At 38.3% G+C, this 24,332-nt stretch overlaps 1 protein-coding gene across 2 annotated transcripts in view; it reads right to left on the reverse strand.

Annotated features, from left to right (window-relative positions):
- AGBL1 (AGBL carboxypeptidase 1) overlaps positions 1-24,332 on the reverse strand; it is a 404,673-nt gene that overhangs the window by 269,996 nt on the left and 110,345 nt on the right. For both annotated transcript variants that reach the window (XM_072148535.1, XM_072148534.1), the window contains one exon: positions 22,724-22,877. In XM_072148535.1, coding sequence (XP_072004636.1) covers positions 22,724-22,877 — 154 coding nt within the window. The remainder of the gene's footprint in view (positions 1-22,723; positions 22,878-24,332) is intronic.

The raw sequence follows: 24,332 nt of genomic DNA on the forward strand, positions 1-24,332 counted from the left end.
TTGGCACCAAGAGTCCAAATGGGCTATAAGACACGTAGGCAAGGATGGACTATTTTCCTTCTTGTAAAGTAATGATGACTGTAATATAGCTCAGATAATAATCAGATGCAATGATTTTGCTACAATATCACATTCTCATTGACACCTTTTATTATTCAAGTTAAAGGAGATCATGTTGGAAATTTAACTATGCCATATAATGAGAATAATAGCAATAACCACAGGACACTATACAGCACATTTCCATTCAAATACCATCAAATGCAGCCTTGTAGTATCATTTTACTAAACCAATGTCATAGGCATAGAATCAATCTGCTTTAAATTACCAAAATGAAGAGTCAAGGGATCAGCAGGCAGGCAGTATACAGATGATGAGATGGCGTTTTTGTACGGTTTCCTACGAGTGACTTTTACAATGACCTTTTAAAATGATAGCTATTCGTGTCATTTCACAAACCTTCTACAGACAAGGACTCGACTTGGGATATGTTATCTCACTGTCTTAAAAAGCCATACTGATGCAAAGTTAGGGTAAATGGAAAAGTCTTTGATTCTTTGTGCTTGTTTCTATATAGGAAACTGAACCTGGGTAGAGAGACAAACTCTTCAAACCTCTCTGTGATACAAGTTGCTATAGGAACAGTTAGGTCTGATGGCACAACTTAAGAACACGGGTCTCATGAGAAGTCCGGCTCATATCATATTCCCATCACACACTGTGCCTCTTCTGGATAAAGTGAAGTTTCCTAAAAGTACAATTTTAGAATTGATATGATTCATAGTGCACTTAGATTTAAGACTACATAAACTTCTAGAGACATTGGTTTCTGCAAATGGTGAATTGCATACAAAGGCAAGTTTTTCATACCTTTTTTTTAAACCTTTTTAAACCTGTATACCATTTAAGATAGAGGGCAATACATTATTGTAATCATTTTTTTTTTCAAATGAATCACATTTACTATATTTTTGTTGTTTAAGTGTTTTGGTCCCTTTTGGAACATTTTTTGCTTATGTATGTAAAATTCACAAGCATTTGTTAAGATATAAAAACATCAAATATGTTAGTGCTCTACTCTGTAAAGTGTCTTTGCATAACAGTTCCAAGGAACAATCTCACGAAGTCCCTAGTAGGTAGGAAGAGGAAGAGTTCCTCTGTAATTCCTGTTTTTCTGTCCATTTCCTGTACTGGGTTCTACTGTAGACCTCGTTTTACTCTCGTACCCGAAGTCAAACAGAAATCCTATACTGGAAATGTATGTACAGATAAAGAGTAAAAAATCTTTTATTTCCACATACTAACAAAGATAACGTTAAAATCGTGCGTATCACAAAGCTTTTCAAAAACACCAAACACCTTGCCCAACCTAGGTTTCGCCCTCTCCGGCTTCTTCTGGGGCCCCAGAAACGAGGTCTACATTAGAATCCAGTACAGGAAACGGACAGAAAAACAGCAAGAATTACCAAGGAACTCTTCAATTTCCAAACTATGAGGGATTTGGTGAGATTGTTTCTTGGAACTGCTATGCAAAGACACTTTACAGAGTAGAGCACTAACTTTTTTGATGTTTTTGTGAATTGTTGGCCAAATTTGGGAGTGTGCCTACTTAGTAGCTCCTCTGACTTTAACCGCTATGTTCGGGATATCAAACTGTTTGAACATTTTTTCTACAGGCTTATCGATGTGTTTTGACAATTTATGTTATGATCAAAATCATTTTTTTAAACTGATCCATTGAGTGCTTGATTCTTTTCCTTTGTTTGACATTCACCTGTGAACCTTGAGGCCATCCCATGCACTGTAAAAGCCTTCTAAGGGTTGCAGTGAACTGGAGCTTCATTTTCTATTTTCCAATACCAATTCGAATAAAGTATGCCCAAACAGGCAGAAATAATAGAAAGTTATGGGATCTTCTTAAAGTAGTTGGAAACTCTTTTATAAAAATTGCCCATGTGCCTTTACTAATAATCCCTGAATGTTCATCAAATGATTTGTCAACCCTTACTTTAGTGCTGTTTGTAAACGTGCTGTGGATCTTTGTTTACATGTCTGAGCTCTGATGAATAGGAGGGTCTGCAGCAGGAAATTATGATGCATCCAGCCCCCCTATACCCTTTACTTGTGTTTGTCAGTGAGAAGGACTGTGAGAGAAAGAGGCACAATGGGTGACGCCATTCTGACAGGCTGAAGGAGTCAGAAACAGGAAGTTGTATATACAGGCAGTCCCCGGGTTACATACAAGATAGGGTCTGTAGGTTTGTTCTTAAGTTGAATTTGTATGGAAGTCGGAATTGTATAATTTATAATTGTAAACCCAGCCAAACTGTTTTGGGTCTCTGTCACAATTGTATTTTAAAGATGTTGGGTTGTCATAAGAACCAGGATTAACACTAAAGCTTCATTGCAGACATCATTAATAACTGTTATAGCTATTTATTGTAGCCTAGGACTAAAGTACAGTAAATTTCCAAAATCCAGAGGTCAGTTTGTAACTAGGGGTTATCTGTAAGTAGAGTGTTCTTAAGTCGGGGACCACCTGTATATACAGAGAGCAGCATGGTGAGGACACGTAAAGGATGAAGCTCTCAAGAGGCAAAGACACAGGTACATATACATGCAGAGACATGTCTAATGGAACAGATTTATTGAAAAATGGAATTTGACCAAGATTGTCTCAAATTCATCAGCCTATGGATTAAAATACTATTGAAGATATCAGTGACAAGGCATCCATCATCCACATGTTTAATAATAATTGTGGTAAATTATAACATTACAAAGCAAGTACTATATTAATGTTGGATAAGTAAAATACAACCAAAATCCTGGATTAAAATTTGCTGTGGTTATAAGTTCTATGTGGCTTAGTATAGTTACATTATACAAATATGTCCATCCATAAAGGAGTTTTCCAATAATGGACATTTATTATATATCCAGCTGCCGGAGTCCCCCATCATCACCATTCATCCCAAAACTTGAGGATAAGCAATAAATAAGGGAAAAAACTTTTGCTTTAGGTTGAATTTGGTTAAGGACTGCAATTTTTTATGAAAACAATTCAACTACCGGTATATATTATATTCGCTCATGCTAACGTAACACCACTTTCTATTCAGTTGTGACCCTGGCTTGTCTCTGACCTTTCCTCTGAATTAGTATTATGCTGTTTGATATTTTGCCCTTGAACTATTTGATTAATATTTTCCTGCCATCCTGGGACCTTTCGTTTTCCTAAATTGTGACCTTGCTTGCCTTTGGCCCTGACATGAGATTTTCCCTTGGTTGTTATGATTTCTCTACTAATACAGGTTTCATCACTACTGATAGTACACAGTGTTCTTTTTGCTTTAGCTGTTGTTGACTTGACTTCAGAAGCTACCTAGGGATTTGTGGCAGTAAAGTAAGAGGTATTTTATGTGTCAGAGTACAGAGGTTATTGGCCAAAATGATTATATTGTGTTTCTATACTAAAGTCTATTATTCGGATGGGTAAAATAGTCCTGCATGCAGTTTTTTTTGAAGGGCTGGAGCGTGGAGTGGCCACTGGTTAGTGGTTTTGCTGCACTTTTGGCACGATTAAAGGATGGAGGCAACTGGGATATAAGATGTAGAATTGATACCCTGACTATAGAGGATTTGTGCACTCAGCTCCTGCTGTCCACAAATATTTCCCCAGATGTGGCTCCTGCCAGCTGGTTGGGATATTCACAATGATGGAACCCAAAGAGATAAATAACCACCTGATGCACCCCATTAAAGGTATCTCTCTCAGTGTATTCTCTAATATCCATATATGGGGAAAAAATTGATAGGTCTCTTCCTATTTTTCTAAAATAAGAGACCTATTATAGTTAAAGCTGCACTTGGCACTAAGAAACTAGAAGAAAGCCCCCATAAAAAAATCTTCTACACATGCCCCATTGTTTTAAAGCTTGTAAAGCTTTCTATGAAAAATGATAACATTGTAAACACTTGTAGACACTTCTGATAAATCTCCCCCATAGTTACTGTGTGGAAAGTATCTTTATGTTATTCTGCTTACAGTTTGAGCACCATGAATCCCCTGACATATTTTTAAACCCCTTCACTACTGTCATACGGCAACATAGGCAGTCCCAGACTTAAATACACCTGACTTACGAATGACCTCTTGTTACAGACGGACCTCTCTGACCACTGTGACCTCAGATGAAGGTCTCTGGTTGCTTTTTATTTTAGGCGCAGGCTGCAATGCACTGGATAGTTGTTTCTTGTAGACCATACCAGGCTTCAATGATCTTCAATGAAGATTTCTTAATAATTTTTATTCCTATGAGAACCCACATTTTTTAAAATCTAATTCCCATTGGTTTAAAAATATGCCTGTTCCGACTTACATACAAATTCAACTGAATCGAATAAACCTAAAGGGGGATATTTATCATACGCTGGCGCTCGTGCGCCAGCGTATGTTCGCCCCGCCGCTGCAAATTCGCAGCCCGATACATGAAGAGGCTTCTGCCTCTTCATGTATCGGGCTGCCGGCTGCGCAGCGTTTTTCCTACGCCAGGCAGGGCCTGGCGTAGAAAATAACGCAACCGGCGACTTTTCACGAATGAAAGTCGCCGGCAGCAGCGAGTGCGCAGGCGCGGGGACAGTAACGCCCCGCGCCGGCCCACTACCGTCCGGCCGCGCCCCCCGCTCGGCCGGCCGCGCCCCCCTTCACGCCCCTTCACGCCCCACTGGCGTGAAGGTGGCGGATTGGGGAAAATAATCGCAAAAGCTAGCAATAAGCTAGCATTTGCGATTATTTCAGGGCCTCTGCGCCACTGGCGGTGCGCAGAGGTCCTGATAAATATCCCCCAAAGATTCTATCTTGCACGTAACCTGGGGACTACCTGTATTCATGCTATTGCACATGTCCTGTGCAGATAGCACATTTATATACGTCATTTCCTGAACTGTGGCAACATTGAGGGACAATTCTGGTGTCATATTGAAAAGGAAATTCTCTCCTTGTTTTTCTAGTTGAAATAGAAATGGAGATATACACTGTTAAATTTGAATTTTAAATGCAGAACTCAACACCTGACCATAAATTTATATATGTTCCATAGGAACATATACTTAATCAGCAATATTAATGTAATATAAAATAGATAAAAATGACATGGTAGGAAACTTTATAAAACCTAACTAATGCCAAATTAGGAAATGTATGAAACCCTTTTCAAAAAGATAGAATAATTCTAATATTGTAACTTTTCCACATTCTGAATGTTCATAGCTTTGCACGGCGTGAGTAAGAAGATAGACACAACAACTGCTTCTATATATAGAACATTCAGGTACTAATATTAAAAAGAAAATATCAGGCTAAAGATTAAAAAGCAATAACATTTCAGCAACAAAATACATGTAAGCTTCCTTATACTCTCGCCTGAGCCTAAGTCTATGGCATGAGCACATTATGCCTGTGACGCCTGGCTGTACTGATATGGACATGTTTTATAGGACCTGTTATCACTGGAATATAGCATACATTTCTAAGGCTCCACTCCTTACATCATTCTGCCACTGCATCTGCCTTCCGCTCCTCTTTTTATTTCTCCATCTATATATCTGATTCTACCAAGGAAATGAAAAGCAGAGGTAATATGCTACACTTGTCTTAATCTCCCGGACCATCCAGTACATCAGGAATTGCCTGGCCGTGCTAATAGCTCACTGAGGTTTGCAGTTCAACCTGAGTGGAGAGGTGACAGAACGAGGAATAAAGATTAACTGTTTGGTTTTCCCTTCATGCTGCTCTCACATCCCTCCCTCAACTCAGGCACAATCAATGCCAAGCGACAAGACATCTTGCATGGTCAAACTCCATTCCTCCCTTGTTTAATTCTTGAATTGTCATTATTATTCATGTATTTAATCTAGCAATAAAACCCAGGATAGAAATCTATCTTACAATCCCAGCTGCCTTGTGTTGCATGTCCTTTAACAATTCATAGAGTTGAAGTTTTAAAGTAGCGTTACATGGCTGCTCGAGATCATTCTACGTATGTGGCGTGTCAGGTTGTAAGTCATGGATTGCCTTATACTAATCTATCTACTTTCAGTTGGGTGGTCCTGGGCTGGTGCAGATGTTCTTACACCACCCACCCGACGGTAAATAAGCTAATTAGCATATTAGAGGCAAAAGCTAGCAGCACAGATTACTCAATAAATTGGGAGATAGATTAAAAATGCCAAAGGCATTGGAATCAGTGTTGTGCTTATTGAAGAAACAAAAGGTCAGTAGAGGTGGTGCAAGTTCCTTTTTTTATTTACTCTTAGGTCTGTTTCCTACTTATGTCTTATTGGTAGACAAGGAGTTATAGCATGAGGTTGCCCATGATACAACCTAAGATAGCACCTTCACAAAGCTAGAGTACTACATATTTGTGTTCAGGTTCGGGGTCTAATTGTACAACCAGAACATATTGCCAGATTGGTGGCCGAACAGCCAATATGGCAAATTGACGCCCATGGCTACTAGCTATAGCTAGGATTGACCAAGCTTTAAGGTATCCCCCAGGTCAATCATAGACATGGTTAGAAGTTAAAAACATCAATCTATCTGGGTAGCACGGTCAAACCTGAACATCAAACCTGAATACAAAGATCAGGTCTGCTCATCTTTAATTGTAATAAGACACATAATCGTGGCACTACTGCCACAACACTTAACAACCAATAACCCTAAAACTATAGACAAACACAAAAAATATTCTTATCACAATGTGATATCTAACCTGTTACTATAGATGCCCTATAATTTCTAAACAGGATATTCACTCCTAGACTCCTTCTCAAGAGTTTAAAAAAATGGAGAAAAATACATACTGCTGAATCATTTACTACATATAGTTTATTGAAAAATTAGTTAAAAATGTAATTCATGTACGAAAACCAAAATGACTGACCACAAAACATGGACGCATGGCATGGCGCAATACCAAAGGGTAAATTAAAAAAATAACATTACAATTTCACGTGATAACGTGATGTAAAAAATATTAATCGATGCAAAAAAAAAACCTTCAAGGGCAAAAAGTAATGATAAATATGTTAAGTAACAGTGACTGTGCACACAAAAATATAAAGATGTCTAGTAAGGTTCTGATGCATGTAATGCATTGTACACATAATATAAATTATGGGTACCAATCTGATACAACTTAAAAAACATAGGAAGTACATACCAAGAGATCCACACCACCCAGCGTCCACCCTGACACATGTGTCGGTGAAACAAGCCTTCCTAAAGGACCCTTGCTTTGTGGTCAATCTTTTAATTTTTAGGTCATACATTTTTAACTAATTTTTTAATAAAATATATGTATTAAATGATTCAGCACTTATTGCACCAGTTGAATAGTTAATACAATCTTTATATTTGTATTCTAGATCACACCGCTGAATGTCCAATATATTTTTGTAAAATGCATGGAATAAACGCAATACCTAGACCAGGCTGCAGTCTATAAAACAGACCCAAAAAGTCTCGAACAAAGTGAGTAGTGACTGTATAAAATATATTTTTTAAAGACAAAAACTGTCTTGAAAAAAGGCCACAAGAACTGTAGAGCACAATCACCCACTATGTGACCATTGTATATAGCTCCTTTGGTACCAAAAATACAGTATACAAGCAAATGGGTGCAAAGCTTAAGACCCTATCTTGTACGTAACCAGGGGACTACCAGCATTGACTATAAATACCCTCTAAAACAACATACTGTAGGTAGTATATATTCTAAAATCAAAATCTTTTAAATTGATAAAACCAAGAAAGTGTTAAGTGTCTTAGGCAGGAAAAGCAATATCCATTATCCATGTGCACCAAGATGAGATGTATATTTCCTTGTTTTCTTTGGTCTCATCAGACCAATAAATCTGAACGCTCTGAGACAGGGGTGACCTAGGTTTGTCTGCTTTTGTTTCTGTTAAATTTCTCCCCAAAGGCCAATGCTTCCGCTAGGTGAGATGATGATACCTTCAATTTGTCTTTTCAGTTAATTAGGATATTGGAAAGGGAAAGCACATTTTAGGAGGTGAAAGGAGGATTTGTGTCCATGTAAACCGTCTAGTAGATCTGCAATAAATATTATTAGATTATTATATTATTATACTGGAAATAAATATTACCTGAGTTGTTATTGCTTCTAACGGAGAATTCTCCATATATATTGATTTCAATGGAGTCTGTTTATGGGAACTGCAAAGGTTAGTACGTACTAAAGGAAGGTAAAATGGCAACAGACAAATTTGACGTGAAAAGATGTGGAGGTAGTTTGGGTAAATCTGTATACTGCAGTATATCTGCAGTATTAAACAACAATGCTGTCATCTTCTTACAATATTGCCATCCCTATCTGTTGGTTGGGTCTGGTATTACAGCCCAGCTCCATTGAATTCTACTGGGAATAGGCTACAATATCCCACATTTGGCTTTGGAGGAAAGCTGGGAGGTTCTCTGCTAAATGTTATCTGCTGGAAGCATATTAAAGAGAAATATTCTATGATTTCTAACATATCTTTATTATTGCTGTACATTGCACAATTTCTGAGAAATTTCTCTTTTAATCTAAAGGTCCAGTTGGTGCACCAAAAGTCGTCCTTAGCATTTGTAGCACTGCTATTCCTGTCTGGACCATTTGCCCCCTGCTTTTCACAAGTCATATATCCTGCATATCATATGGAGGGGGAATGGTCCAGGCAGAAATTCCGATGCTCTGGGTGCTGAGGACAGATACTTGGTGCATCATCAGAATTTCTGGTGCATTTGTGGAATATTTCTTGGGGGAGACCGTAGACTCACTTTAACCCCTTACTGACATGTGATGTATCTGTAGGTCACATGTCGGCCACTGTATGAAGAGGGCTCACTGGCTGGCCATCTCCGCACACGTTGGGAGTTTGCTGGCAACCTTGTGGAAGCATTTAAATCCCAGCATCATGTTGATGCCGCAATATTGGATCGCCGCCCCCTGTGAAGTCATCAAGCGGCTATGATCAGTTACTATAACAGCCTCTGGTCATACGAAGACCCGAGGCTGTCTATTTTTAACCCATGTATTACAATGTGCGAATTGCACATTATAATAGATGATGTGTAAAATCCCCATATACTACCATACTGTACTATGGATCAATCAGACAACCTAAGGTTAAAGTAACCTAGGGGGGTGAAAAAGAAAATTAAAAAAGTTTTAAAAAATGAATAAGAAAACCTAAAAATTCAAATCACCCCCCTTTCTCTAGGACTGATATAAATAAACAGTAAATATAATAAGCATGTTAGGTATCGCTGTTTCCAAAAATTTCTTATCTATCAAAATATAATAATATTTTTTTCGGGCATTTAACCCCATAACGGAAAATAGTGCCCAAATTCTAAAATTACACTTTTTTTTTGTCATTTTGAAAAATATAAAAAAATTCAATAAAAATTGATCAAAAGGCGGTTCAGTGCTTAAATGGTAGCATTGAAAACTTGATCAAAAGTAGCAAAAATGACACCACCCACAGCTCTGTACACCAATAAATGAAAAAGTTATTAGCGCCAGAAGATGGCAAAATTAAGATTTTTTTTTGTAAAGGTTTTAATTTTTGTAAATGTATGAAAACATTAGGAAACCTATATAAATCTGGTATCCCTGTGATCGCACCGACCAAAAGAATGAAGGGCCCATATCATCTTGAGGGCACAGTGAAAGCCATAAAATCTAAGCCCAAAAGAATATGTCACCAATTTTACTGCATTTGTAATTTTTTTTTCCGCTTCCCAGTACACGGCATGGAATATTAAATACAGTCACTATGAATTGCAATTTGTTACACAGAAAACAAGTCTTCACACAGCTCTTTATATAAAAAAAAAAGTTATAGATTTTTCGAAGGAGCGGAGTGAAAAATGGAAATGCAAAAACAAAACAGGGCCAGGTCGTTAAGGGGTTAAATAAGTGGATTTAGATAATATCTAAATAGTGAGCTCAACAAAGTACAAAAAATTCTGTATGGTATGAGCTTCAAGATGTCACTTGGAAACAAAAAAAAAGTCATTACTTAGAGCAAAGGAACCCATTAAGTACAAATTTCCAATCCCTAATTAACATAGCTAGTGGTAAATACTCATTAATCTACATCAAAATACAATACCACAGGGGACCAGAGTACTTCACAGAAAAGTACATTATCCTAAAATAGCGGATCGCCCTTGCCTAGTGATCTTAGAAAAAAAAATCTGTCCTTCTCACAATTAGAATCTCTCTGAAAGTCGGAACACATCTCGAGCTGTGAGCCACCGAGCATATTAACGTGTTATTAAGATGGCTTTGAAAGGCCTTATTATCTGAAGTCAAATCTCTAGGATCAATATTCACACAAGTGCATCTTCCTTCCGAATCAATTAGTACAATTAGTGTGTTAAGATGCTTGTACTATCCCGCTCATCAAAAAAAAAAAAAGCATAAAGCAATGAAAACGCTTTGAAATGTTCTGATAAAGCGGTTACAAAATCCGAGTTGTCCTTCACCGAGTAACTTTTCAAAGGAAAACATGACATATTTTTTTTTCGCACACAAGTTCCAGCCTGTGTAATTAACATTCAGCATTAGCTAGCATGCAGATAGAGGCACAATTATAATAACTCTGAGTCAATAATTCATAAACTATAATGCATTATTAATCAATTATTGAGGCCTGAATTACTTTTAATGAGATTAAGATGATTTGAGCACTAAGCAGTTGAATCATATTGATTTAATCAATGTGCTTAATTAAACTGTGTACATTCTCTTCAGGATCATTATTTCCAATATCCAGCACAAGTGCCTCCTTTGATATTTTCTCTTTCGAGTTCTTTCGCAGTTTTCGTCTGTTTTTTTATGCAGGCATATTTAGAAGTCAGAATCTTCATTAAACAAATTGCTAATTGAGTGCAAAAGCCATTATAGGTGAATGAGTCCATTTAATTTCCAAGCACGCAATGACACAGGTTTATCAAACTGCAACATTCTCACATTGCATTTTATTATTATGGTCGATCAGGAGTATAACTAGTCTTCCTGATGGCTGAGCAGGGAACTGGAGCAATAACATCTTATACTGCTAATATGGCGAAAATGAACTTTTTGTTTTGTACTGTGGTCTAGTGCACTTTCTTTTGTCCGGTTTAACCAAGCAGCCACTTCCATTCACTTTTGATTGACTGTCCCCAGTTATCCCCATTAAACTGGGCAAGGAAGGGTGCACGGGACCTCAAAGCCACATCCACAGTGCACTAAAATGCTAATTTACATATACATGATAAAAATAATAACATATAAAAATAGGAGTTCTCTGCATTTAGGGCACAGATTTTCACCTAAAAACATAGGTACAGTTCATATGGCAGCTTCATGTGATGGTGTACAAACAATACAATGAAAAAGGAAAGGACAGATACAGCCATAGAGCCCTAAAGCTATCCTTACCTACTTGCCTATTGTATCAAATTTAGTAGATTACAACTGGTCGACGTTTCCTTCTTGTGTCAGTGAACACATGGAGATATAAACAGGACAAACAAACATAGAAGAATGGTCAAACAAATACAGGTAAAAACCAAGAGGACAATGCAGAATCAATAGACAAATGGATGGGCAGAAGTTTAAAAAACATGGAAGCCCAAAAATTGTTAGCAAGCACCAGGGAGACTTAGAGCAGGCAGATAATCATCTTATGAGATATCAGAGTCCCAGGTCAGAGAATGATTGTACCAGTCCCCTGACATCCAGACAAACGAGGCAAGTAGGGGAGCTATGTGAATGGAGGAGGCATATGTCCATCACAGCTAGCTTCATAACCATTTCCATACCAGGACAAACAGGATATAGATGGATGTTGTAGAAATCAATTAAATATCATTAAAAAGAGAAACCACAAAGGGACATGATGCACATCACAATTTAGATGAAAAAATATGTACAAATCTTTATTATAGCCAAAAATTAGACATGACAAAAAGATGGATATTTAAAAACAAAATTAAAATGATGACAAAACAGGCAATGGTTAGATTAATAGATATATACCAAAAGACTTAGGACGCTCCAACCATTGGGTATTTTGGAAACACAAAAAAGTAAATAGAGGACCAGAATACAGACCAATATGACAAATAAATGAATATAAACTATCAATTGACAAATGTAAAAGTATCATCCTTATGTGGAGTGATCTAATATGCCTCCCTACCCCCAGTGTATCGGCAGCTTATATGGCTTCCTCGAGGGTCAAGTCAAAGAATGTTCACACTAGTGCAGGACAGAATACAACACGAACATAATGGGGACCAATATCCGGCTGCACATGCTGCCTCACTGCTCAATGACCATGTGTCTGCCCTGCGCTGCTCTATGGAGAAGGGAGGGGTGTGCAGCGCTCATCCCTCCTCCTCTCCAGCATGCTGACATGATCCCTAAGTAGAATATCATGGACAGCAGTGCAGCTGCTGCCAGTGGATGGCGCTGAAGCTTAAAAAGGCAAAATGTTTCAATTCCTTTAAGATAAAAGGATCATTGCTAAGAATTTGCATAATGCCATAGTGTGATAACTTTTCATCACACAAACAATATCAATAATTTGCTGAAAGTGGATGAGCCCTTTATCTTGACTTGTTCAATAGCTATTCAATTGCTCTTGTAAGTTATCAAGTTTAAACATGTTTCCAAATTCAAGTTAGAGATTGCTGTATGAATATGCCTATTTATACAAGGGACTTTAAATGGATCATATTATACGTGTTTAGATGAGCTTAACCTTTAAATAATTTACAACTCCAACAACAGCAATGGAAGTGAATAAAAAGTTCCAGGCTACAATACTAAATAATAGTGGAGCCTGTGTTATCAGAAGACTCCAACCAGGTGTATACAGGATGTTCAAGTACAGTAATAGAATAGAATAAAAAGTTCCAGACCACTAAATAAGAAATGTAGAGTCTGTCTTATCAGAAAAAATTCTAAGCAGGGGCATCCTGGCTGATCCTCAAAAGGCAAGTACACCAAATATTAATGACTACAAGAGGACACTGCAATGTATCTTCAAGATAATGGTTAGAATGTATGTATGTATAATTCATAATTTATTATTATGTATTATACACATATCTAAACCATAGAGGCATTAGCAAGAGTATAAATGGAGTGGCTACAGAAAGTATTCAGACCCCTTCAAAGTTTTCACTCTTTGTTTTATTGCAGCCAATTGGTAAGATCAACAAGAGTTTCTTTTGCTCATTAATATACACACTACAGCTGTATCAGCCATAGCGACACACACCTGTCTGTAAGAACTCACAGCTCACAGAACATGTCAGAGTACATGAGAATCATGAGGTCTAAGGAACTGCCCAAATAACTCAGATACAAAATTGTGGCACGGCATAGATCTGGCCAAGGTTACAAATGAATTTCTGTAGCCCTCAAGGTTCATAAGAGCACAGTAGCCTCCATAATCCTTAAATGGAAGAAGTTCAGAACAACCATAACTCTTCCTTGACCAGGTTGTCCAGCCAAACTATAAAATTGTGGGATAATAGCCTTGGTTAGAGAGGTAAAGAAGAATCCTGAGATCATTGCAACTGAGCTTCAGAGATGCAGTAGGGAGATGGGATAAAGTTCCACAAAGTCAACTATCATTGCAGCCCTCTACCAGTCGGGGCTTCATTTCAGAGTGCAGGCGGAAACCTCTCCTCAGTGCAAGACATATGAAAGCCTGCATACAGTTTGCAAAAAAACACATGATTGACTCCCAGACTATGAGAAATAAGATTCTCTGGTCTGATGAGTCGAATATTTAACATTTTCATCTACAATCTTCAATGTAAAGAGATATCCTGGATGAAAACCTCTTCTAGAGTGCTCTGCACCTCAAACTGGGCCGACGGTTCACATTCCAACAAGACAATGACCCTAAGCCCACAGCTAAAATAAGATTACAGTGGCTTCAGAACAATCTTGTGATCATTCTTGACTGGCTTAGCCAGAGCCCCGACCTAATCCCAATTGATCATCTCTGGAGAGACTTGCAAATGGCTTCCACCAACATTCACCATCCAAACAGAGGGAACTGGAAAGGATCTGCAAGGAAGAGGCAGAGGATCCCCAAATCCAGGTGTAACAACTTGTTGTATCATTCCCAAGAAGACTCTTGGCTGTACTAGCTCAAAAGCTGCTTCTTCTCAATACTGAGCAAAGGGTCTGAAAACTTATGACCATGTGATATTATCATTTTCTTATTTAATAAATTAGCAAATATATCTACATTTTATATCTACCCAGTTTGATCCTGTAGTTTCCTGAAGTCTATTGGTCATTTACCTACAACCTCATTATATTTACACCCATTGTTGCCCCAGTCTTGACTCATTCCCTATTGATAAAGCGCGATAGCGAAACACGTGTTGGGGTCATTCACATGTGGTCTACCTCTCTGGTATGGTTTTTTCTTCCAGTCAAATATTTTGTGCTCCATTGGTGTCTTGTATGTACTGTATTCACCAAGTGATATTTGTTATTCTTTAGCCCCATACCCAAATGGGACCTATTACTCTGTATTAACTGTATTACCTACCTTTATGCCCTTTACGGCGATTATTCTTGGACACATGTATTTTAAACTTCACTGTAGCCCATTCATTATTGCTTTCTGATTTTTATGTTTTTATTTGTTTCAATAAAGAATGGGATTTGAGTATACTTTGTAGGTTTGACCCCTCTTTTCTTTCAAGTATTTGGTGGTATTTATCTATGCTTTTGGTAGTTTTTGGTCCTCTAAATAGCTCATTTTTTTGGGGTGTATATTCATTTCCTATCAGATAAGAAGACAAACATGTAAAAAAAAAATCTCTGTACTTCTTGTAATTCTCACAATGGATGAACATTCTTGTTGATAACAGTACAATTGTTTGCTTTTCTCATAATTCAAAGGGAACATCTGTGACTGAAGTCAGATATAATTGTAGAATAGAGAGTTCTTATTCATTGATCAGTGAATCCTACATTTCAGGGTTTGCGACTCGGAAAATCATTACTTCAGTAATGAAAACAAGAGATCATAAACACTGCTTACTAAACACTTAGCATGTCCCATGATTGTCTTATCTCATTTACAGTGTTCAAATACGATGGTGCACATTTACTAAGGTCCTTGCGCCAGTTTTCTGTTGGACTTTGCTTGTTCTTTTGAGTGTGAACTGCTTGCACTGGCATTTAAGATGTGTCTGCATCACACTTGTGTTGCATGCTACCCTTTTTTGAGGCGCAGCTGAACTTGGCATCATGCAACACAAATTAGGGGGCATTTTGATGCTAAGTTGGATATGGTGCCAGATTTATCATGCAAAGTCCAACAGAATTGTGCTGCATGCCCCATGTTAAAGATGCACCAGAAAAAAGTGGTGCACTCTGTTACAGCAGTGTAGCGGGGGCTGTATTCATAAAGAACGTGTGCCAGAAATCCGGAATCTGGGGTCCCATGCACTATATACAGGTAAACTGCATTTAGTGCACTCTTGTTAGTAAATGTGCCCCGTGTTCCTACCAGGGCGGTACCAAGTGGGAGATATGTTAAAGGTGAGCTGCACCATTGACTGACTGTGAATAGGGTCTCATTGCAAAATAAACCTGTGGGACGCAACATTTGTTGAATATTTGGTAAAAAAGTTTTCAATCACAAGGGGAATTACAGGCAACATACTGTATATACTCGTGCATAAGCCGAGTTTTCAAGCACAAAAAAAATTTGCTGAAAAACCTCACCTCGGCTTATACACGAGTCAATTTAAAAATAAATAAACTTAATACTCACCCTCCGGCGCCCGGATCCTTGGCACGGCTCACGATCCTCGGCGCGGTTCCTGGGGCGGCTCCTCTTTTATCATCTTTCTTCTCTAGCCGGCAGAATCACCTCTACACAATCTCCTGGCCGGCACACATTATGATGTGGCTGCTCTGCTGCTCATCATAGTGTGCGCACGCCGACAGATCGCATAGACGTGACTCTGCCAGCTAGAGAAGAAAGAAGAGGAGCCGCTGGGAACCCCGCCAAGGATCGGGAGCTGCACCGAGCATCGGGGGTGAGTATCGCTGGAGGGTGACTATTAAGTAAATTTTTTTTATGTGCTTGGCATAAAGGGGACTGGCTGGCTGTATACTATATGGGGCTGGCTGTATACTTCAGGGTGCTGGCTGTATACTACAGCGGACTGGCTGTATACTACAGGGGCTGGCTGTATACTACAGGGGGCTGGCTGTATACTATGGGGGAATTTTGTATACTACATCGGGAGGGCTGTATACTACAGGGGGCTGTCTTTATACTACAGATGGCTTACTCTCTGAATACTACAGGGGGCTGGCTGTATACTACAGGGGGCTGGCTGTATACTACATGGTGCTGGTTGTATAGTACATGGGGGCTGACTAGCTGTATACTACACCCTCGGCTTATACTCGATTCAATAGGTCTTCACAGTTTTTGGTGGTAAAATTAGAGGTCTTGGCTTATACTCGGGTTGGCTTATAGTAGAGTATATATGGTATGTCAAATTTTGTTTTTTGCTGTACAGCTAAATCTGAAGTAATAAATCTATATATATTTACACTATAAGCAGTATGCAGGAAATACTCCTGATAGAATGCAAAGACAAGATGCAGAAAAATCTTCTTGACATGTGCAAAACTGAAACTGAATATTTTCTTTTACTCTATAATTTTCACAAATCATCATGTGGGGATTTCCTTAGGAAAATATACCAGTATTCCTAATGTTATACTTCTTATGCAGCAAATTTATTATGTGTTTTTGGCACGTTTTTCACTTCACTAGACTGTTTCTACACAGTATTTCTGTAAAGGGAGCATAGCTTATTGGTGTCTTGAAAAGTGTTAATAAATCGGTATGAAAAATAAGTGCATCAGTTGTGTTATTGTGTATCTTAATGTGACAGTAATAATAATTCTCCCCTTTTTAAAAAACCTTAGAGGGTTCAGACCTTTTTCATTGCTGCACTTCTATTTTCTACTCCCCATCCTTCAAAAGCCATAACTTTTTTATTTTTCCCATTTACAGAGATGCATGACAGCTTATTTTCTGCTTTACAATTTGCACGTTTTAGTGGCGCCATTGAATAAATATTCCATAAAAATATAATGGATAGCTAGAAAAAAATTCCAAACACTGTGAAATTAATGAAAACAACTTCCATTTTATTATTTGGATCAGTACAATCATGGAGATACCAAATTAATGTAGTGTTATCTTCAGTGGAAGATTAAGTGCCCCATGGGCCCCGGGCTGTTCATACGAATTATGCAACCCCCCGGCATCCAAACCAACATGTACCTGGATGTTAATGTGGACTTAATTACTCTACATCCTCTATATCATTAATCTTATACTGTTCATAAAGTTAAACAATCACCTTCAATTGTGCTCTTATAACCCACCTATTTAAGAAAGCTGATCACATTCTCTAACTGCATGAAACCCTCCACCCAACTACCGTCCAGACGAGATTGCCCAGACAGTGTAGGAGATGTGGATGCTACCCTGACTTGCATCCGCAGCTGCACCTCATTACTGAAATGTCTACAGCAGAACCCCCCTTTTATGAAATGTCCACCGCAGAAATTCTCCTTTACTGAAAAGCTCACAGGAGAGCCCCCTTTAATGAATTGTCCACAGCAGATGCCCCTTTAATGAAATGTCCTCTGCATATGCCCCCCTTTAATGAAATGTCTACTGCAGATGCCCCTTTAATGAAATGTCCTCTGCATATGCCCCCCTTTAATGAAATGTCCTCTGCATATGCCCCCCTTTAATGAAATGTCCACAGCCAATGCCCCGTTGAATGAAATGTCCACAGAAGATGCCTCTTTAATGCAATTTATACCCCAGATGGCCCCTTTTACGAAATGTTCACCCCAGATGCCCCCTTTTAATGTATTGTCCAAAGCAGGTCCCTCTTGAAAGAAAATAATCTATACTCACGTTCCGGCTTCTTCTCCCCGGGCCTGCGGCTCCATCTTCTCCTCCGGCTCTGGTGCATCACTACGACGCGGTGGTGTCACTGAAGCGTGATGTCATAGTATAAGGGCCTGCATGTCGCATAAACTAGGACGTCACGTGGACATGACACTGCCGCATCATAGTGATGCGCCTGGGCCGGAAGAGCAGAAGATGGAGGCGCGGGGCCAGGGAAAAGAAGCTGGAAGGTGAGTAAAATCTTCATGAACAGATGGGAAATATTGGGGCAGATTTACTTTCCCGGTCCGTTCGCGATCCAGCGGCGCGTTCTCTGCGGTGGATTCAGGTCCGGCCGGGATTCATCAAGGTAGTTCCTCCGACGTCCACCAGGTGGTGCTGCTGCGCTGAAAAGCATCTGAACGCACTTGAGTTCACCGGGCCGGACCAAGTGAAGGTAAGCGCGTCACAAGAGACACTTTTATTGTTTTAAATGCGGCAATTTTTCCGAATCCGTTGGGTTTTCGCTTGGGCACGCCCCCCCGATTTCCGTCGCGTGCATGCTGGCGCCGATGCGCCACAATCCGATCGCATGCGCCAAAATCCCGGGGCAATACAGGGAAAATCGGCGCAAATCGGAAATATTCGTGTAATACGTCGGGAAAACGCGAATCGGGCCCTTAGTAAATGACCCCCATTGTGTAAATTTTTTTACACGGTGTCTTGTGTTACATTCATGACATGTGACCAGAGTGACATCATCACAGGTCCTTTAGCCTTCTCCATGGAGGATGGAGAGGAGTCAATGGAGGCAGCTGTGACTTCATGTGTTCACATTCCTAAATGGGATACTGTTTGCTATTGTTAAGAGGCTAAAGGACCTGAGATGATGTCACTCTGGTCACATGACATAAACTGTGACCAGTAAGGAGGCATAAGGCATGGGGGATTAGATGGGAGGGGCCGAATGAGCAGGACACACCCTCTTTGATGCCAGGTAATATAAGATAAAAGGTAATTCATGTGGATGTAAGTGATTAGGGCTCTATCGGAGTAAATATATGTTTCTTTTCATTGTTTCAATAAGGAGATTTTGTACATTGTCAAATGACACATTTCTTGCCCCTTTTTTGAATATATAGCTCTATAGAAACCGGTCACTGCCTGTATATGTGCAAATGTTGTGACAGGATCCGTTTAAGAAACTTGCTCAGATTACAAGTCACTATTAGAGCCTTATCCTATAGAAACTACAACCCATCAACATATGTAAAAAACAACTTTTATGAAGTTTGTTTACCCTTTAAATGTTTTCCAGGGATTAAAACAAAATTGTGCGCAATTTTGAAATTTTCATTTTTTTGGCAAAATGAATGTGTTTTTCATAAAATGTTCACAGAGGATAAAATATCAAAATGCTCAACAAAGTTTGATACCCAATGTCTCCCGAGAATGTTGTATGCTGTATATGCACATGCTATGGCATTGAAGGGAAGGTTTCCTTTCTTTTTGTATTTTGTTGGGGTTGTACACCATACCATAAAATGCTCTATTATCTTTCTAGAGCATCTTTATTCTATAGATCACTATGATTATGGTGATACCTCACTTATATAGTTTTTTAAATATAATTTTACAATTTTACTGAAGAAAAACTAATTAGAAAAAAAACTAATTTATTTTTGTATTACCATCTTATAACATAACTTTAATATTTTTTGGTTGACAGAACTGGTTTAGGGCTTTTTTTAAGTGTTGAGCTGTGCTTTTCAGTGTTACCATTTTGGCACACAACTTTTTTTCATCAACTTATTGCAACATTTTTGTGAAGGGATTTTATGAAAATTTCTAAATTTTGGCAACTTTTTTAGGTTTTGTTTCTATTGTGTTCCCGACCGGGTCCAACAATGTTTCTGATTTATTACAGATGCGGCAATAGCAAAAATTTGGAATTTGTTTTGCAAATTTGTGTTTTTGTACTTTATTAAATGAGTATAGGGAATGTAGTAATATTACGTCCCGTTGCGGGAAGTCCTTGTCACGTTGCGATGTACCAAGGTCAGGAAAGGGTTATCATCATTTTATCTGCTTAGTTATTCATATACGCAGGGATTCGTAAAATTGTCTGTAAGGCTACCTGGGGTGTTTGAACCCTAGTGGGTCTGGCCGCTTATGCAATATACACCAAGACAACTGTAAGGGAACCTAGAAGAAGCAAAGAATCAGAGCCCGACAGCCGATGAATGGTCGTTGTTAAGCACCAAGCTTTACGGCTTTGAAACCAGCCTAACTGAAAAATCTACTTAACATTGCACAAATTGATTGTATTGTACAGAATATTAAGTTTCAATTTGGCACCAAATTAAAAAAAAAAATATGGAAAGGCAAGCACCATCCTACCATTGTGATGGATAGGAAGCCAAGCCCTCATTCTCCAGCTTTTTCATTACTCACGACGGCTTGTCAGACTACGCAACACTCCCTCAATCATAGGGCGTCAATAAACTTCAGGAAACCTCACCTCACACTGTATTTGTCTCTGCACTCATTGGCAGTTGCATATTTGTACTGACAAGTCAGTCTCAACTGTTTCGGCTGATGAGAGGCAGACCCACACTGTGTTCGCTTGTCTCTGAACAAAAGCATTACAAATCTGTGCCGCACATATGGGGTCTATAAACACAAGTCAGACCCACGCAGGCATTCACAAAATGAAATACAACGTAATGCTCGGAAACATTAACCGGTACATAGAGGACTAATAAACACCGCAGACCAGTATGAAAGAAAGCTACGCTTGCATTTATCAAGCAAATTTGTGATTTAGTAACCAGCGTTACCGACTTTTATTGTTTTTTTTCAAACCTGAAAAGATTAAGAGCCGTATTTACTGCTAATAGCGATTTAAAACCTTTTAGAGGTAAATAATCCCAGCTTTTCTACATTACGGATAATGTTTTCTACTATTTTAATAGCTGCTATAATAAATTACAATATGTAAAGTGCGCGTAAAGGATATGGGGCACTTCTGCAACCATTTTATATTACGCCAAATGTAGCTACAATAACAGAGAAAGCAACTTTACAAATAATCAGATTTTTTAAAATATTGTAAGATTTTGTGTATACAGCTATTTGGGAGATCTGTGCATCTCCATGGGTACACACCACAAAAATCGCTTGGTGGGTTGTCTGTGTTTTAGAATTTCCAAGTGGGTTCACATTATATTGTCCTTTGTCCTTTTGTTCCTTTAAGGGTTTTGGTTTGCAAAATATTCAATATAATAATATAATATATAATAACACAAATGTGAATAAACTGTACAGCAGTCATGTTCTATTCACTTATCTGTCATTTCTCTTATCCACGCTCCTAATGTACAATATGTTATCTGTGAAGTTTCTGTACCAAGACAATGCACTTAGCTCCCTTTCCAATGAATGGGTGTTGATCTGCAGTTACCTGGTCTGACCACTGGACAGAGAACGGAGCTGTTTGCTTCCTTTTCTTTTCACTGTTGATGTGTGGGGGTGTTAGTGTAGATCCCACAATTCTCATTATGTGTTTTCAATATTTTTAGCCCCGATCTTTCAGCTAGTAAGAATTACTATTACTATTTCTCCCCAGTTTACTCCCCTTAAAAGCAATAGATTTGATTTATCAAAGAAATAAAAATATCTAGAAATTACAATTTTCTACAAAGGGATGTATAAAAATAAATTGGTTGTATGGCCAAAAAAATTGAGAAAAATTTCAGTGTGACAGCATTATTTATGGCTGTCCTACTAATCTCCAACCCCTTGACACACAGGAAATGTAGGACCACGGAACCGAGAAGTAGCAACTAGGTGGCCGTTCTGGAATGATCGGAAAATAATGACAGTTTGATGGGTATAATTTCCTTTTAAAATTTTCAAATGATTCTGAACCATTGCTAATATTGAATAGCTCCATTGACAGTAACCTGCTTTTTGGATTTCTCTGGTGTAAAGTTTACAGACATTAACACAGACATTGTTACGTTACGTTATCTAGTCCATTAGCATAACGACATCTAATTAGCTTACTGTTTTGGAGTGTTTAGAGGTAATTTATTTTAAGATTTTCTCTTTTTTTATCTTATACTTGCAACTTTTTGGCATATTTGTATATTTGGGCCTAAATTTTAAACTTTTCACCCCGCCTAGCAAAGTTAGTTGCACAAAATTTTTTCAGTCTTGCACCTGATATATCTTTAAAATCCAGATGTGAACGTATGAAAAAGTCACAATTTTGGTTAAAAAGTCGCAAAAAAAAACTCCAGTCATCAGTCGTAGGAAAAACTTTAGAAGAGGTTGCGGAAGATTCTGCAATGAAAAGTTCTAAAAACAGCACAAACTCAGATGAATGCAAAAGTACCCTAAATAAGTCCAAAAGCTGCAATAACCAAAAAAAGACACACACATAAATGTCTGACTAAAGAAAAATGACCTCCTCTGTGTCTCTTTGTGGATGTCTCATATTCCCGTGTCATGTCACACAACAATTCTCTTGTAGCACCATTCGGTGGCCTTGTAGTCAGCATAGCTGCATTATAGCTACTTGTAACCTTAGGTAGCACTAGCAAGATTCACAGCTTATCATTAATACAACATAATTTACTAGAACCAATGGAAAAAAAAACCGGAAAAAAAGTTGCCACTTACATATCTCCTCCCTGTGACTCTGAGAGTTGGATTTTGGCATTGCGGTTATAGTGACAACGGGACAAGGATTCCCTCCCAACGTGTGGCACAACGTCTGATGCTTGAAATAAACTGTTTGTGGATTACGTCTTTGCTCCAAAATCTGCAAGTGGGACTAAAAAAGAATAAAGATTAGTGTAGAAACTTCCCAGAAACATCCTTTTATATCACTGTACTTATGTAATATATACTGCTCCCATATATCCCCCTGTCCCCGTTGTTGCCCTTGACTGCAGTAACATATGACATAATAAAACTTTGATAAAAATCTGATTTAAAGTTTGCCTGTCCTACCTAGACCATATCTGTGTTTACACCTTAACCAAAAAAATCCATGTATAGAAGTTGAGACGGAACATTCCACCAGGTTTTACCGCACTAAGCTACTAGTATTCCCTCTTTGATGTAAAATCTGACCGGTTTTAATATAAAAAATCTCCCCCAAAGCCAGGCAAATATGACTCTTCTCATCCCTTTTTCAAATGGGATGAGTCAAGTTTAGTGGTTTGAGGTGTAGTGCCATTTCAAAAGCCTATCTCTGTTTTGATGGGACCCAGAAACATGCCTTTCATGTCATATTAATAAGAATTTTATCATTCAGATTACATCAAGTTTATGGTTCTGAAATATAGAACTGGACACACAGGCAGTTAAAAAATAGGCAGGGACTGGATCTTTAGTTTCCAACCATGCTTTTGACTGCCCTTATCTCTGATTCTGTAGCTTTTATGTAAAAAAGAAAAAGGGGGATGCATATATTCAGAATACACAAGGTAATTTTATTGAAAATCAACACAAACACAATTACAACCATTAACCCCTTATCACCGACACTAGTTTTCAGCTCAATGACCAGACTCGATTTTTCAAATCTGACATGTCTCGCGATAATTGGTTATAACTTCAAAACGCTTTAACATATCCCGGTGATTTTGAGAATGTTTTCTCGTGATACATTGTACTTCATGTTAGTTCTAAAATTTAAGTGATACGATTTGTGATTCGTTCTGAAAAAAGTGAAAATTTGGCAAAAGTTTGTAAAAATTCTTCATTTTCCAAGTTTGAAATGTTCTGCTTTCCAGACAGGAAGTAAAACTACCCAAAAAGCTTGATAATTAACATTTACGGAATGTCTGCTTTATGTTGAGATGATATTTTATGCATCCTCTCACTTTTCTAGTAGGTTATGAGGTGCAGAACTTTAGGTGCGATTTTTCTCATTTTCATGAAAATTGCCAAAACTCACATTTTGAGGGAAAACTCAGCTTTCAAATAACTTTGAAAGGCCTAAATAATAGTAAAACCACATAAATTACCCCACTATAGAAACGTCACCCCTCCAACGTATGTAACACAACAAACAATATGGACCTGCGATTTAGAAACTATGGAATTTTTTTGGAAAATACATTCATTTAGGCCAAACTGACAGTTTCAGAATCAATTAAATGATGAAACGCACTGCAAAGTTTGATGCCCAATTCCTCCCGAGTGTATTGATACCCCATATGTGGTGGTAAACTTCTGTACGGGCGCACGGCCGAGTATAGAATGAATGGAGGCGCCATTC

Source organism: Engystomops pustulosus, chromosome 4 (assembly GCF_040894005.1).
Source record: "Engystomops pustulosus chromosome 4, aEngPut4.maternal, whole genome shotgun sequence".
Classification (NCBI taxonomy): domain Eukaryota; kingdom Metazoa; phylum Chordata; class Amphibia; order Anura; family Leptodactylidae; genus Engystomops; species Engystomops pustulosus.